The following is a 16,709-nucleotide window of genomic DNA, read 5'->3' as shown; positions in this document are numbered from 1 at the left end:
TTGTGCTTGCTTGTTTTCTTCCCTCCTTTTATCTTACAACAATATCGGAAGGCAGAAATTTCTTTTAGAGATGTTCTGACTTGAGAGCACTATACTAACAGCATGCTGTTGCCTTTTCCCTTCTATTTTCATTGAACTTGATGCTCGTTGTTGTTGAGTCAGGCGAGTGGTGTGGGCAATACTTTCTCGGTTTCCTCTGGGCTTCTTCAGAAAATGAGTTGGCTGCTGCCGCCACCATGCTCCAGGCTGTGGGCCTGTGTGGCAGGGGAGAAGGGAGCATCCCCAGCGTTGATTTTCATTGCACACACATTTGGGCGTCGCGGAACTGAGAGGAGCGAGCCAGGGAATGTTGAGCAGAACCTGCAGACACACATTTGCTGGCAGCCTCAGACTCAAGCCTCTCTGCCCCAGGCCACACTGAGACCGGGGTGTCTCGCCTGTCAGACAGGTGGAAAGACCACGCACAGGCAGAGTGGTGTCCACCAGAGCAAAATGGAATGCCTCTCTTTTCCTGGCTCTTTGACAGCCTGCTTTCCCTGATAGTGGGTGGGGGAGGAAAAGAGGATGCAATTTATAACAGCACCAAGGCCATCTATTTTGAGCCTTGAAGATGTTGGTTGCACATATATTCATTTAAAATTATTTTTGACACGTTCTCTGCTTAATTTATTCATGAAAAGAGTACAAGAGGGGGAAAATGAGCTTAACTTTTAAATGGAAACTTTAGGCTAAAAATTCTTGAATAAAACTCAAGAGGAAAAAATTGAAGTTAACCGTGGAACATCAAGAAACACACTGATGCTACAGTGTCTTCCTCAAATGAGGCAGTGAAGCTCGGGGTTGTGACATAAGCCAACTGATAAACGCACTTCTTTCTCATGTTTTTGTTTTTGTTTTTTATTTGTTTGTTTTGTTTTTCTTAACAGTAAAGAGCAGAGAGGTAAGTTTATGCTAAACACTTGATGCCAAGCTTGGTGTTAGGGGACTGGAAATAAGAGAGGGCTAGGTCCTGGACCCTGAGCTGAGAATTTCACAACTCTCAAAGTCTCAAAGTAAATCTATCTCTGAATTATGCATATACATACACACACACACACATACAAATACTTTTGGTGTAATTGTGGCATCTAATGGGCCATTTCAAACCCTGCCCCCTTCCTTATTGTAATTTCAAGCTTTTCCCTACAAGATTCATCTTTATCTACTAAAGCTTGCTCTCTAACTCAATGTTAGCACTGAGACACAGAGCACTTCAAACATCTTATGATTAAACAAGTTTGTTTGGAATTCCTGATCATTTGAAAAACACTACTTTATAAAATGCAATACAATGAATTGCATACTAATTTTAAAAAGATACCCATTCCCATTTTTAAAAAGCTCATTCATCACCGACTGTTGCAATTTAAATTTACATAGGTGTTATGGGTATATATAGCTTAGTAGTTGACTGTGTGCATAGCATACATACTGCCCTGAATGCAACCTCTAATACATAGTAAGAAAAGAAGGGAGGGAAGGAGAGGGAAGAAGGGGAAAAATAAATGTGTCTATACAGAGATAGATTAGTTTCTATACTGACACAATGTTTATGTTTCTCACGTCATATACCAGCAGCAAGCAGACACTGCTGTAGGGAACCAGGCAGTGTGCGGCACATGCTCACTGCATTCTTTACCTCTTGCTTCTTGCAGAGAGTTCATTCTTTAAACTAAACAACCAAGCAACCTTGTGAACTGGCCATGCCTCTTTGGATTTATATTGGCAATGGGGCAATATCAGGATCAGATAAATATGAACATAGAATCTCTCTTCTTTCCCCTCTTCCTACTCCAAACCATTTCTCAGGCAAAGGAATAATTAGTGATCATATTTTAACCCTAACAGGGACAATGGAGCAAACACCTGCTCTTTCCTTACCCAGGATCCTTTATACCTTCCTCTAGTAAAAGAACTTCCTCAGTCAAAGTATGACTTTCCCCTGGCTCCCTGTGGCTTCCCTGAGCTGTAGACCACCATATCGCAAGGCAGGCATGTGCATACAGACACACTTTGCTTCTAAGAGAGTGATCCTAGAATTGAAGATTTTGAAAGTGAAGCTTGGGAAGCCATATACTTGAAGTTTGAAATCAAAGGCACCCCTTTTATATTCAGTTTCAGAATGAAGTATTCGATCCATAGGATGGAAAAATCTGAAAGAATGAGCTATCATCAAACAAGGAGCGCTCCACCAAGGATGACTCCAGTATGACACCGCTTTGGTGCTACTGCCAGTTCCCAGTACAAGAAAGCAAAAGGCCAGCCGCACTTGCTGTATTTCTTTCATTGAGAATTTCTAAGAATTCAGAGTCTTGACTCATGCTGGTAGTTTGAGCAGCCTAACTCAAGAAGGCATTTGTAGCAGTTATTATCTAAAGCTGAATGTCCCAGAATGTTCTAGGAAGTCTTAATCACCTGTTGTCCCAATTAACCTGTCCATCACAGCAGAATATAGCCTGTGACTCCCTTGCTGCAGCTTTTCTCAACTTCAAAACAACATAAAAGCTCAAGTGCAACTTGCTATCTTATCTGTCTAGGTCAGAGGTCAGATCTTCCCATATGGGTCATAAAAATAGGTCAGAGCACAATGACCATTTATTAGTTTCTCTCTTAGATTGCTGCTCTGAGAATTCTTTGAAAAACTGCATATGTATAAGGAGAAATAAGAACTATCCTGGCAGTCAAGCTGACAAAAGGAGGAGTCCGCAGGTTTAATTCTAGGCATGTCTTCCATTTGCACTTAGGGCAATTCAGGTCCAAGGCTTCCTACAGGAATTTCCCTCCAGGTCATATATGAGGAAAAGGATACAGAATTTGAAAGAGGGTATGTCAATGAAGTACGACAGTTCTGTGGAAGGGAGCCCACCCTATAAGTAGCTAACAAGTCACACAAGTATTCAGAAGTGGGTGCCCTAGAGGGTTTTGCCACAAATTAACCTGTCATATATACACAACATCTGGTGGAGGGATTCAAATCTTGTAGTTCTGAAAATGTCAATTTATAAAATAAATATGTAAAGGGAATTCAATTTTTCTGTAGAAGCCTCTTTTTTTCTTGGAAAAATTGATGTCCAAGAGAATGACAGTTTCGTTACAAACATGTTAAATGGCCAATAAAGGGCTAAAGGAAATGGCCACAACAAGAGCCAACTGTAGTGATGGATATTCCTATCAGTACATGAAGGATCATTGAACACTTATTTCTATTACAAATTAGCGTTACTGATTTTCTCAGTTGTCTTTGGGAACAATTACATTTATCCATTTCCCTAGCAATTTACATAGAATTACAGCCTCATGGATAAGGGATGAGCTTGGCAGGCAAATTACTGGGGTTCAAAATCTGCTTCTATAACAACATATCAGCTGAATGACCTTAGATGACTCATTGCACTTCTCTGGAACCTAGGAAAACCTACATCTACTGATGCTCCCACAAAGACAGCACAGCTGGCCTGTGGCAAGTTCCTGGAGCACAGCACTGGGGCTCAGGGAGTGCTCACTAGCGTCTCTGGTGATAACTTTATTCTAAAGTCTATTATGGCACCAACCAGAAACCAAGATGAGTATACTCTTACACTAAGAGAGTTCCCTCAAGGAGGACTGGAGAAATCAGGAGAGGAAAGGGCTACAGCAGGAAAAATATGATTCAGTGAAATCCTGAAAAGAAGGTAGGGCTATAGCTAGGCTAGAAGAAGCCACTGAAGTGTTTTACTTATAGAGAGAAGGGCCCAGCACTATAAAGGTTGCTGTATCGGGCTGCATCTGGCTGGAAATCAGCAGTGAGGATTAGTGGGGAGGAAGCAAGTGGGAAGGCCAGAGTCTGCCAGAATCACTTAAATGTCCATGCTAAGTGATGTGGCTCTCTGGGACAGGCAGTGTGGCCCAGAAGGCCTTGAGAGTAAGATGGCAGTCAAGACAGTGGTGTGTGAATATTCCTAGCAAGGGTTAGCTAGAAATTGGACAAGTACTAGGTGACTCTCTCCATAAGTCCTGTTGGGAAATTAGCAGGAATGAAAGATGAGTGACAGTTCTAAGAAATCCCTGTGAAGGGAAACTTAAGAAAACATCTTATGCAAAGGACATTTGAAGCAATCTAAGTGCTCAGAAATAGGAATTTAAGCATAGGTTAAGCATAGGTTGTAAATCAGCTAGGCATGCTACCAGAATTACAATAAAAAGTGAATACAAGTTCATGTTACAAGTAACTAGACCTAAAGAATTAAGTATTTGTCAAAAGACTAAAAAACTAAAAAGGAGAAACTATGACCCAAGTTTGTCTCCAAACCTAGTCATAAATGCTTCACTAAACCCAGGTTTGTCTCCACAGTCCTAGACACCCCACTATAACTCAGATTTGTCTCCATAGTCATAGAAGCCACACTATAGTATAAGGTCTATCTTCACAGTCCTAGACACCCTTTGTGATGTCCCTTAGGGCTCAAATCATTTTTCTTCTTTTCTGAAAGACCCCATCTCACTTTTGTTGGCCAGTGGCTCCTTTCCACTGGACTTTAAAAACAGCATCCTTGAAATACAACAGGATTGTATTTCTGTGGTAGGGTGCATGCATAGGATGCATATGGCCAAAATAAACATCAACAAAAACAAAGATCATTTTTTTCCCTGAAATGCTTTCAACACATTCCCATATTTATGTATTGTATATACTGGTCCCTTATCTGTCTGTCTGTTCATCCATCTATCCATCTATGTATCTATCTATGTATATGTGTGTGTGTGTATATATATATATATATATGCATGTATGTATGTATGTATCCATCCATCCACTCATCCAACTATCTATCTATCTATCTATCTATCTAATTAACTATCTCTGTGTGGAAGCATGTAGATCTAAAATTCTAAACATAATCTTTTACCTCACACAAAAGCTACACTGGCATCAACACTCAGGTTTTCCAATATAATATATTCTTTTCTTCTGTTACTTCTTTATGTTTCCTGGTTTAATCTGAGGATCATCCAATCAGTGTAAACTAGAAACAATGAAGTCCTTTTTAATGTTTCCTTGTTACTTGTTACTCTAAAAAATGCTGCCTGAACACATGACTCCCCTTCCAATGTGGACTGCCATGGTCCCAGCCTTCATTATCAAGCCCTGGAATTCTATGCTTCTTTTCTGATGGAACCCCCAAAACCTTCTCTTCCTCATTCAGTTTCAAAATACTTTTCATTCATCTTCTAAAAATACACATTTGCATCTGCCCTGGTTGGCACTCTATTTACATCTCCCTTGAAAGGCCCAAGGAATTTAACTTTCTCTGTAAATGGCCAAATAGGAAGCAGTTGAGGGCTCAGGTATCACAGTCATCCCTTACACACAAGGATAATTGTGGTTAGGTTTCACAAAAATTCATTTACATACGATTATGTATTATAAGATTATTTTGACTTGCTCCAATTATTAATTTAAAGCAGTATAAAACTATTCTTCATGCATTTGTCATACAAACATCAGGCCAGATGTGGCCCATGAGCTTTAGATGCTGGTTCTGGCCTAACCAGGCTCTTTTCTCCAAGCTCATTGTCCACAATGATGCATAAAGATCCTAATTCAGGGTGCCCATCTTGTTGACAGTTGAGCGTATCAGAGTAGACAGTCCCTCTAAGAACCACCACACTATGGCCCATCACACTTCCTCTGGTCTCTTCTTGAGAATCTTTGTGGTCTTCGCTCCTGCTCCCCACCAAACCTCATACCAGAGTTTACATTTTCTCCACACTTGTATCTTTGCATATGCTGGTCCTTTATCTAGGATATCTATCCTATCTTTTCCCTCTTTGGAACTGTTAACATAAACTTGTTTATTAAGAGCTCTACCAAACATCCCTGGCCATAGCATCTTTCATTATTGTTTTTACCAGCAGTGCAGAGCTAGCGCATTCTCCTTTCCACGTATTTCTGCAGTAGCCCTTACTTGCAGCACTGCATTGTTGTAACACTCTGCAATTCTACAGAGGAGCTGACTCCTTTAGCTTAGGGTTTCCTTTAGCAACGACAGGGCAGAAACTGACTCTTATTTTCTTCTTCTATGCTTAAAGATAAGCAAAGTACTTAAAACCTAAAAAAATGTGAACCAACTAAACATTACACTTACCAGCTAGCTCCTTAAATAAGGGCTGATTTTTTTTCCCCTTTTTCTTTTTAATTTTTCAATGCATAATTTCTCTGTGTACCCTTGGCTGTCCTGGAACTCGCTTTGTAGACCAGGCTAGCCTAGAACTCAGAGATTTGCCTGTCTCTGCCTTCCAAGTACTAGGATTAAAGGTGTGTGTTACCACTGCCCAGCAAGGCTGAATTTCTTTTTTTCCAATTTTAATGCAATTTGAAATTAGTTAAGGACAAATATCAAAAGTTGTAGATGATTCTTTCAGAATGTTCTACAGACTTCTCCTCTTGTTTTAAAATTATCTCTGCCTATATAGAGTTGAATCATTATTTCTCCATCATCTTATGATTTTCATATTTATTTTTTAAAATTTGATTAGAATGTGTCAGTCAAAATGTTTGAGAGTGAATGGTGAAATGCTTACTTGCAGGGAGTTCTGTACTTCAGCTGACCTACACAAAAACAAAAGATGCCCTGCCTCCCAGTTACACTCCTGGGTATACCAAATGAACAAAAAACGGCAAGGGTAAAAATTTTAGAAAGATACATATACCAGAAATTCTCAGCCCAAAAGCCAAGGCTGATTTTCAGTGTCAAGGAGTGATGTATCTGCTTCCCTTAAGTTTTTAACTGTCATCTTTAAACTTATGATTGTGTTTTTTATCAAACATGAACATAAATGAAGCATAAAATGCTTAGTAAAGGACTACACTTGAAAGCAGTTAATTAGGCTTTATCGCTATTAAGTGGGCTCATATATTTGTAGAATCTGTGTAAGTGAAACGACAGCAGGAAGGACTCCCAGGGAAGCAGGCACAACCTTTTCTCGTAAGAACAAAGGAATTAGTCACCACGCGTGCATTTCAGCACTAACTGCGTCTCAGTATGCTCTACTTGCAGGAGCTGATCTTGTCAAATCGTACAAACTGATAGCGCCGGGAAACTCTATGGACTCTGACTCCAGAAATTAACTTTGAACAAGACCGAATTGCAAAGGGGCAAAGCAGCACTGATATTTATTCAGCAGCACTCCGTCACACCAAGACATTAAACGCTGTCCCATTTCTGCGGCACACAAATGGCTGGTTTTCAATAGAAGTCTGACAGAAAGGAAAACTAGCAACGTTATCACGATGAAGCTAAAGTTTCCAATTTTGAGGGTTAAATAACCACAGGACCCGGGTTAATAGCATGTCCTCAGTGCCACGGTGACAATGCTTTAAACAGGCACTAAAAGAGCAGCTATTATTCTGCAATATTAAGCATTTTTCCTCATAAAAGTGTTTCATCTGTTGGGGCTTTCCCCAGGGATCAGACATGTCTAAGTGCTTTCTTGTCTCTCTTCCCTTTTGCTCTCTCCTCTCTCGCTGATTAAATCAGAAGGTGTCAAACCATTTGGAAGATTATCATAACAAAATGTTTTTAACAAAGTTTGATTTTAACAGAACTGGAGGCATCTTAGCACTAACCCAAAACTTTGGGAGGTTCACCAACCTCTAGAATATTTTTTTTTTCTCCAAACGCAGGCTGTTCAAGTAGTGCTTTTCTCCATCTGTTAGCATACCGTGCTCAGAATTACATTGTCATATTTAAAGCAAAAGGGATCATTCCCCTTTCGTAGTTTAAATTCAACATAGTACTGTAACTGGAAGACCAGTGTTTTCCTATTTTGTAAATTAAATTAAATATCATAGAATTACATGTAGACAAAATTCCCTCTAAAAACTGAGACACTCTGAGAACTGAACAAACTCAGAGCTTGATGTAAAACTGAAAGCTGCACAAATACCACAGTGAGAAGAAGACTCTAAAGTGGTGAAGTGAAGTGTCTACTTCTCCGTCTGAATTTTTCTTTCTGTGTGTGTTTATGTATGTGCATACGTACGCACACACGCATGTGCATGTGTTTGTGTGTTTCTAATTCAGCAAACTCACAATGCTTGCAACCCAGAGTCCTATTTTAATTTCGAATGAGCTCCATGTTCACTTAAGTTCACAACAACGATAAATGTACCACAATATCTCATGATGAAAACACTGCAATTCAAAACCTTGCTGCAATAAACCTGCTCATAACAACCATCTGAAAGCAAAAGTCTCAATCAACTTCTCATCTAAATTTTACACCTCCTCAGGAAACACATTCCTTATTTTTGTATCAACTCCATTTCAGTCTGCTCTTAGCACATCTCCTCTTTTTGTCTCGTTCACCACTGACAGAAGAATCTAGTTATTTTTTAAGCACATGTCCTCATAGTCTTCATTTCAACATTTCTATTAGACGTGGAATTAATAGGAGAGGTGGTGGTGGTAGAAATATGTCACCTTTTTATATTGATAAAGAATCACTTAAATATTTGAGCACTGTAGACAAACGGTTTTGTAATACATCAGTGACTCCCTGCCACACTCATCATTCACGTGTCTGGGTGTTTTGCTTGCCACATCTCCGCTTTCTGTAAGACGCCTGAAAGCTGTGTGTGAACGGGATGAGTAAGAGTCCCACTAACAACTGTCGGGAAGCCTGTGGCGGAATCCGTGGGACGCCCTGGGTGCTGGGTGCACAATGCGATTAGGGCATACCTGGTGAGATGCAGCTGGCACTCGGACTCGCCCAGCAGCTCTGTTACTTGCAGGCACTCCTCTCTGGCCCGCGCTGCCTTCTGCTGCTCCTGCTCCACGTGCTGCTTGCTTTCGCTCAGTTCTAGTTTCAATTTCTCTATTTCCTTAGGCAGATAGAAGGTGAAAAAAAACTCCATATCAAATATATACACTTGAACTCAAAATTAGTTCACTTTTATTTCTTCCATGAATCATACAACAATAAAAAATAATTGGAAAATTTAGACTAGCTTAAGAGAATCATCACATCCACAAATGCACATATATGAGGTCACTACAGATTGTGAGAAGTGTGATTTAAAACATAAAACTGAGTGTAAATCATGAAAATGATTGATCACCTACTTTCATGCAAAGGCTTACTCTCTTAATCTAACCTGCACTAAAAGGTTACATATACCAACTCTAAAAGGGTGACATCATTTGAGAGATATGACCAGATACAGGCAGTGATGTTGATCAAATGTGTGACATTTCTACTTCAATTCCTGGAACTAAGATTTACAGTTTTATTTGGATGTCATACGAACAAAATTAAAGGCTAAAACCATTTTTTTTTTTGAGGAAAATGTGAAGTGTTAGACAGGCATTAGCACACTGTTTAATAATATTTGTAAACAGTTTAGGAACAGAACCAGCATAAGGACCTTGGCCTGAGCACACGAGACTACGGCACTTTACATGTCAGCACCTGTGTTGACAGGTATGTGAACACTCTGCCAATACTGAGCATGGCCACATAAACATGTATGAACATGCACAATAGTTCACTATTTGGTTTGAGAAAGAAACTGCTTACCCCACTAATACTCCAATGTTTCAAAGTAAAAACTTACACTGTACATATTTTGGATAGTTTACACATTAACGTAAAAATATTCATTCATCACAGAACATCTATGATACTAAGAGAATCAAAGGAGCTGGACATTAAAAATTAGACTATAAAAACAAGAAAAACAAAAACGTTCAGGCATATTTTCAACTTCATACATAATAAGTAAGAAGCAAGTTTGCTGCATAAAAGGCAGTAAGTTTTCGTGTCTGACCAGATCATTTTAGCACAGTATTTACACATACTTTAAAATGTTCTTGGTGTCATCAATATTCTGAGTGACTTCCAATTACATTCCATACATAAACTAAGATGAAGCAAATGACTCATTTTTTTCTTATATCTATAATTCTTTATTCAGTTTATCCCATCAAAATAGTGTATTACCAACACTGTGATAAAGTAACTTGATTTAAGTTCTGAAATATTGTTTTATTTTTTGAAAATCCATATACTTAAAGGCATATTATTTTCATTCGAAGTAAGTTTCTTTATCTTTCATATTGGAATACCAAAGACACTTAAATTACTTTAAAATATTTTAAGTTATTAAATTTATACTGACATTTTTGTAGTCTTATAATCAAACATAGCTAAGGTTGTAAGACTTAATAGAAATATCAGTAAGCTTTATTTGCCTAGAATTTATGAATAAGAGCAAAGAAGTCTAGAATTGGAGTTATGTGTTGGCATTAAAACTAATCCTAATATTTGCTTTTACATCAGGTTATTTATAAAAATCTGTGCTAATTAAGATCAACCCAGAGAATTCCCCCCTTTTTTTTTTCTGAATTTAGCAGGTAACAATTCATGTGGTAGATCACACACACACACACACACAGACAATTAAAATACAACATACACACACACAAAAAAAACAACAAATTGAGTTACAGAGAAATACATGCCTCATAAAGCAGCATGGACAGATAGATGAGCATGGGTAAAAAGTGGGAACAAAGTGAAGCCACCAATAACCCATGGGTGGGAGGATGGGATCACACCATATGAGACCATGAACTGTAGGTTATATTTTCTTATGAATGGTAGAAGACAATGGCTTAAACAGATACATAATTTGAGAGGCTCAGTTTTAAAAACAGGATCAATGTGTATGATCAATTTTAGGCAGCAAGGAATGACAGATGGGAAACCCTGAACAGATAGCAGCAATATTCCAGACAGGAGAAGTAGAGAGACTTAAAACAGAAATATAAAAGACAAATGGTGATTTAATAGAAAAAAGGAGATGTATCTGCTGGAGAGCTATCTCAGAACGTGGAGGACAGGACTCTAGTTTATGAGCCAGCCAGTCTCATCCACCTGACAAGTTTCAGGTTTAATGAGAGACCCTATCTCAAAAAATAAGGTGGGAACAATAGAGGAAAGTACCTGACATTGGCCTCTGACCTAGACACACATACAGAGAAATGTGTTTGTGTGTGTGTATATGTGTGTGAGTATATATTTATATGTGTATATACATATTTATATGTGCATATATATACACACACATAGAGAGCAAATAGATAAACTAGTTTATTTCACTGAGGATACAAAAGAGTGACAGAAAGAAAGCAAATCCCACACTCCCTTAAAAAGAATAGATTCAATTTTTTGCAAGCGTTTCTACATAACAATACATGAACTTTATTTACAGCAGCTGTTTCGTATCCTCACATAGTAAAGCGGCTGCTCTGAAATTCAGTCAAACTTATAGGCAGAGAACACTGTTTCGAGAGCACACACAAATCAGAGCTTCAGCGCTTTTCACCTCTGTGACCTTGGACAAGTCACCCAACTCTCAGACACTTTCTTTAACCTAAGATCAAAGTAATGACCAGAGCTAGTTCCCAAGACTGTGGTGAAGACTGGAAAGGAAGAGATCAGGAAAGAATGACCTGGCAAAGGATACCTGATTGAGCCTCCCTGATTAAGGGCTGAGGGTGCAGGTCAAAGTGAAGCACCTGCCTAGAATATGTGAAGCCTTGGATTCCAATCCCAGCACCACCAAGCAACAAAGCAATTTAATCCAATAAACCTTTCTTTCCTCTATAAAAGGCCAGTCTTGGTATAAACTGAACAAAATGTTATCTATTCTATTTTCAAAATTCAAAATTCCTTTTTTGTTAGGAAGATGCTTCCGATTATACGTGCCAGCAAAGGAGCTCACTGGGGCAGATAATGAAAACCAACAAATAATCTCACCAGTTGGATGGAGGTTCAACACTTAGCTCCCTGAGTCAGGAAAACCTGCCATGGCACCGAGTCCAACAGTTAGAAGAGAAACCTCTTGCCAGAAATGCCATGCTCCCACTGGCAGGATAACCCTGTGCCTTACCCAACTAGGTCAGGGCTGTTTCCTGGCTGCAGATTAGTGGCTGAAGGATGAAAGGCCAATAATGGTCATAGGCCAAATGTACATTCCTCTCAAAGTACACTATTAACCTGATGTCTACAATGCAGTCTGACATGGCCATTTTTTGGCCAGCTGGGTGACAGGAGGTCCACATAGCTTTACACCTCACCAAAAGACATACCTCCGATCATAACCACAAGAGCTGGAAGTGTAGCTCACTGGCAAAACACTGGCCTCGCATGTGCCCAGCTGGGGACACTATCCTCAGAAACAAAAGAATAAAATAAAATGAAGACGAAATCATGAATTACAGTCACCAGATTGACAAAAGGTGGCAGCTCTTATGAATGACTATTTTGAACCTATGGCTGGGCTGTGTAAGTCACAGGCCTTAGGGGAGTAGTTAATCTGCTAAATTGATATAGGAAGCATCATTATGCCAACGATTTATAAGCTACATTCATATATCAGAGAATCTCCTCAACTTCCATCAGAGAATCTTCTTGCAATAGATGGCAATTAACACAGAGACCCACAACTGGCTGTGGAGTACTCACCCATGAGTGAGACATTCATATTGCACTTTTCTCTACAAGGCTCGGGAATCTTTGCTAAAGCAAGGGTAGAAAGTTAGTCAGAGGCAGAGCTAAGAGGTGACTAAGGAAAGAGCAGTTTCCAGACATAATAGGGCAGTTACACCTATAAGCTCACAATGATGGTGACAGCATGCACAAGACCTGTGCTGCTCGAGTCAGACAGGGTCCAGCCAAGGAGGGAAGCAGGGGCAGGAGCTCCACGCCTTGTAGAGGAATTACTGTCACTTGGTAGCTGCTAAGAGAGGGACAGTCGGTTTTCTTTAAGGGTGCTACCCCTGGTCAGTTTGACCACACTCCAGGACAGGTGCCATTCCCAAGAGTATTAGGGCAACACAAACTAGATTCAATTGGTTTAAAAAAAATTATAAGAGAGAACAGGACGTTTGGTGAATTAATACAATATTATTTTTAAAAAGTGGTTATTTTGTGAGAATAGTAGCAGACAATATGGTATGATGAAGAGAGACTTTACTGTGTTATTTTTTTTCTTAATCATATACATCTATATTTTTATTATTGATTACATTATATTATCAAAATAATCACCTAAGTCAAACTGTATTCAGTCATTCATTATGGCACATTGTCAGCTCGTCTAACATTTCTCTTCGTGTTTTTAGAAATGTTTCTTTTTAGTGTCTGAGTATTTTCCTTCCGAGTCTGAATATGTACCATGTGAGTGCCTGGATCTGCAGAGGTCATAAAAGGGTGTCTGATCCCCCAGACCTGGAGCTACATTCAGGTGCTGGGAACTGAACTTAGGTCCTCTTTAAGAGCAGCAAGTACTCCTAACCACTGAGCCATCTCTGTAGCTCTGGTATTCATATTTTAAATGACAAATTACTATTTCTGATTTGTAATAAGACATTAGGTATCATCTTCTTTGCTAGGGTACATAGTGGCATGTAGCTCTAGTCCCAGCTACTTAGAAAGCTGAGGCAGGAGGATGACTGCCATGTAGGAGCTTTATGACAGCCTATACATCACTCTAAAGATGACTTAGAAAGCTGAGGCAGGAGGACCACAGGTCTGTAGGAGTTCTAGGACAGCCAGGATTACAGAGGTACTGTCTCAAAACATGTTTTGACATCTTTAATATTAGAGAAGGCAAGAATGTGGTAAAAGGACCAACATGTAAAGAGTAGGAAGACAAGAATTTAAAAATCCTTGCACAACTAGAAGGAAGAACCTGTGGTTTTGAAGCTGACATAATTTGGCAATGTCAATTTGTCACTCAAAAAGCAGTGGTCAAATTAATACAACACCTTTTGAAAGTAAAGCAGTGTATGGTACTGAACGTTAATGCAGAACCATCTGTATCAGTTATCTATGGGAAAGGAAAGACTGACCAGAGACTCAGCAGATACCAGGGGACAGTTTAAAGACCTTACGATGATAGGATTGACATCATCAGCCTGTAAGATATGTTGTCTAGAGGAAGCCTAAAGCCCCTCTAGGTAAAAGGCAGAACAGGACCGCTTACGTGCAATGCCATGCTGTAGTTGTGCAGTGGCCACAGCTACACTTTACATGGCAAGGCATCAAATGTCTTCACTGCCACAGAAGGTTCTACTGGCAGCACCAGAGTAGAGCAGAGAACAATTTATTTTTAAGACCTCCTGAGGAAGCAGGATTCTATGTGAATAAAAGGATAAGTGATCCCTGAATCATCTTAGAAAGGACTCACAGTGATGCCTTTCATTGCAGCTGATACAGAAGGTTTGCTGAGCCCATTCTAGGGGTCCTTTTCACAGCTACTATTGTTGGTGGCATGTAATGCTGGTTCATATGTTTTTATTGTGGGCCTGAGAAAACACTGATACCATATGTTCAGGCACTGTCTTAGCATTCTGTATTTTAAAATCTCATTTTGTGTTCATGACAACCTTGTAAAAATAAGCATTCTATTTCTGTTTCACAGGTGAGAAGACTGAAGCTCACAGATGTTAAGGAACTTATAGACGATTATATAGTGTGAAGCTGGGATGAAAACTGGGTTAGGCTGATTTCAAGTCTCAATCTTTCTATTATACCACCCTGTCTCTCTAAACAGGCCTAGACGTAGCATAAAATAAAAACCTCACAGCTCACAGCCTGGCACAGGTAGAAGACACAAACAGCAGGTTACTGGAAATGATAAGATTCAGATGGCTTGGCTCAAATACTATGATTACCATTCCTCATGCAAACAAAGCCATGACCACAGCTCCCACTGAAGAAGTATTTTCGTGCCAGTAAAAGCCAGTGTAGGACTGGCATCTTATTAGCCTTCCAGAACAAATTCACGTATTTCTGCGAAACTTCTGTTTTTCTAGTTACTTCTAATTAGTTTCTACTGTAAGCAAATATTCCTTAAAGAATTTTTAAAATGTCCTTTTCTCTTTCTATAATGTTAGGAGAAATAGCCACTAATGAATCCAAAAGCACTTCCTGAAGGCTAATGTGGCTCTCAGGCAAAACCTGTGCACAAAACAGATAAACTTGGGCTAAGAAAGACACTTGAGATGAATCAGACTCATTTACACTGTAACAATGAACAGTTTTGGTTAAGCCAAAGTTACACCCATTGTTCTGTCATGCTAGTGGACTCAGGGCAAAAATAAGGATGCCATAGCTCTGCAGTCTCTGCATGAGAGCGGAGATGAGAGCTCTGTCTTTTGGACTAGTTAATAACAGCTTCATTTGTGCTGTAAGGACAGGGCAGTGGGACGCTTTCCAGTTTCAGTAATATAAGTCTGACTTACTGTAGACACAATACCAGGTCATTCATTATCTCTACATTTTTCTTTAAAATTTGCTGTCCTTTTCCCCCTAATTCTATCATGTCCTAATTCTTTCAATGTCCTAAAAGAGTTTAAATATAACAATCTTACAGGTGTGATATACATATACATATGTATATTATAATATACATATACATTGTAACCACCATGGACAGAGAGATCTTGAATATAGTATTGTTAGAAATATAAAGAAGCATTAAAATAACCTAGATAAAGTAAATTTTCAAAGAAGACGTGATCTTGGACAGCTATGAAAGAAAAATGTAGTAAGTTTTTCAAATGATGCATGGCAAAGAGTAGTTAAAGTTTCATGAACATGACTAAAATTGACAAGTTTCACAGATGAAAATAAAGATACCCAAAAGTATAAATTAAAAAAAGGTAGCATTAAATAAGATAATTCTGAGGGGTGGAGAGATGACTCAACTCTGAAAGGGTAAAAAGACAAGAGAGTGATGAAACAAATGGAAAATTCAAAATGAATGATGGAATCAGGGCTATTTCTCTCCAGATTGTTGATAACACCATTTATCATGGGGAGTCTTATTTAGTTATATCAGGTATGAGTTCCCTCCCTATTGTGGCTTAAGCTGTTGGTTGGAGATATCTTGCCAGGACAGTCATGACTGTGGTTTGTGTAACTAGCAGCTAGGTAGAGACATTGATAACCCCCACCCGACTACCTCCAATATGCTTAACACTATGAGAATTAGCCACCAGGGAAGAGGCATCCAGGTCAACACCAGCTTCATTTCTTAATTTCCTGTGATAAAATCATATAGAGTGTTCATCAAAGTGTCTTATTCTCAAGTACTGGCAGGCAACCAAGAACAATGATAATAATGTCTGTTATTGATTTAGAGGTCTTAGAAACCCCTGTCCAGCAACTCTAAAGTAGCTATCCCACAACTGGCACAGGCTTTTTGGTAGTCTATGAATTAGTAGGCCATTACACCCCATGTGAGAGGCTGCTCTCATCTGCAGACAACCTACTACTACCATTTTTCTAAATTGAAATGGTAGCTAATTGCTATTTAAATTTAGATCAGAGCATCTCACATCCTTCATCAAAGAAGCTTCTCTTTGCAATGGATGGAGGCTAGTACAGAGAATAAGTGATTATGGAATGTTCAGCCCCAAATGAAAAACTGTAACATGACACCACTACTCAAGTCTTATGAAGCATCAAGGAAGAGGAAGCAGAAAGGATGTGAGAACCAGATGACTGGGTGGACTGCTGTGGAAAACTGTCTTCTGGACATGCAGGGATGTATTCTTGACCTCTCAACAGCTGTGGTGGCTGAACAAGACCTGCCCAAGACCCCACCAGTGAACATC

The 16,709-nt window shown here is 39.2% G+C and overlaps 1 protein-coding gene across 3 annotated transcripts in view; it reads right to left on the bottom strand.

Moving 5' to 3' along the window:
- Positions 1–16,709, bottom strand: part of Sdccag8 (SHH signaling and ciliogenesis regulator SDCCAG8) — a 202,421-nt gene that overhangs the window by 98,499 nt on the left and 87,213 nt on the right. For all 3 annotated transcript variants that reach the window (XM_060364754.1, XM_060364755.1, XM_060364756.1), the window contains one exon: positions 8,760–8,902. In XM_060364754.1, coding sequence (XP_060220737.1) covers positions 8,760–8,902 — 143 coding nt within the window. The remainder of the gene's footprint in view (positions 1–8,759; positions 8,903–16,709) is intronic.

The sequence above is a fragment of the Meriones unguiculatus genome, chromosome 11, assembly GCF_030254825.1.
Source record: "Meriones unguiculatus strain TT.TT164.6M chromosome 11, Bangor_MerUng_6.1, whole genome shotgun sequence".
NCBI lineage: Eukaryota > Metazoa > Chordata > Mammalia > Rodentia > Muridae > Meriones > Meriones unguiculatus.
Note: the sequence above shows the minus strand (reverse complement) of the source record. Positions and strands in the feature narration are given on the sequence as shown.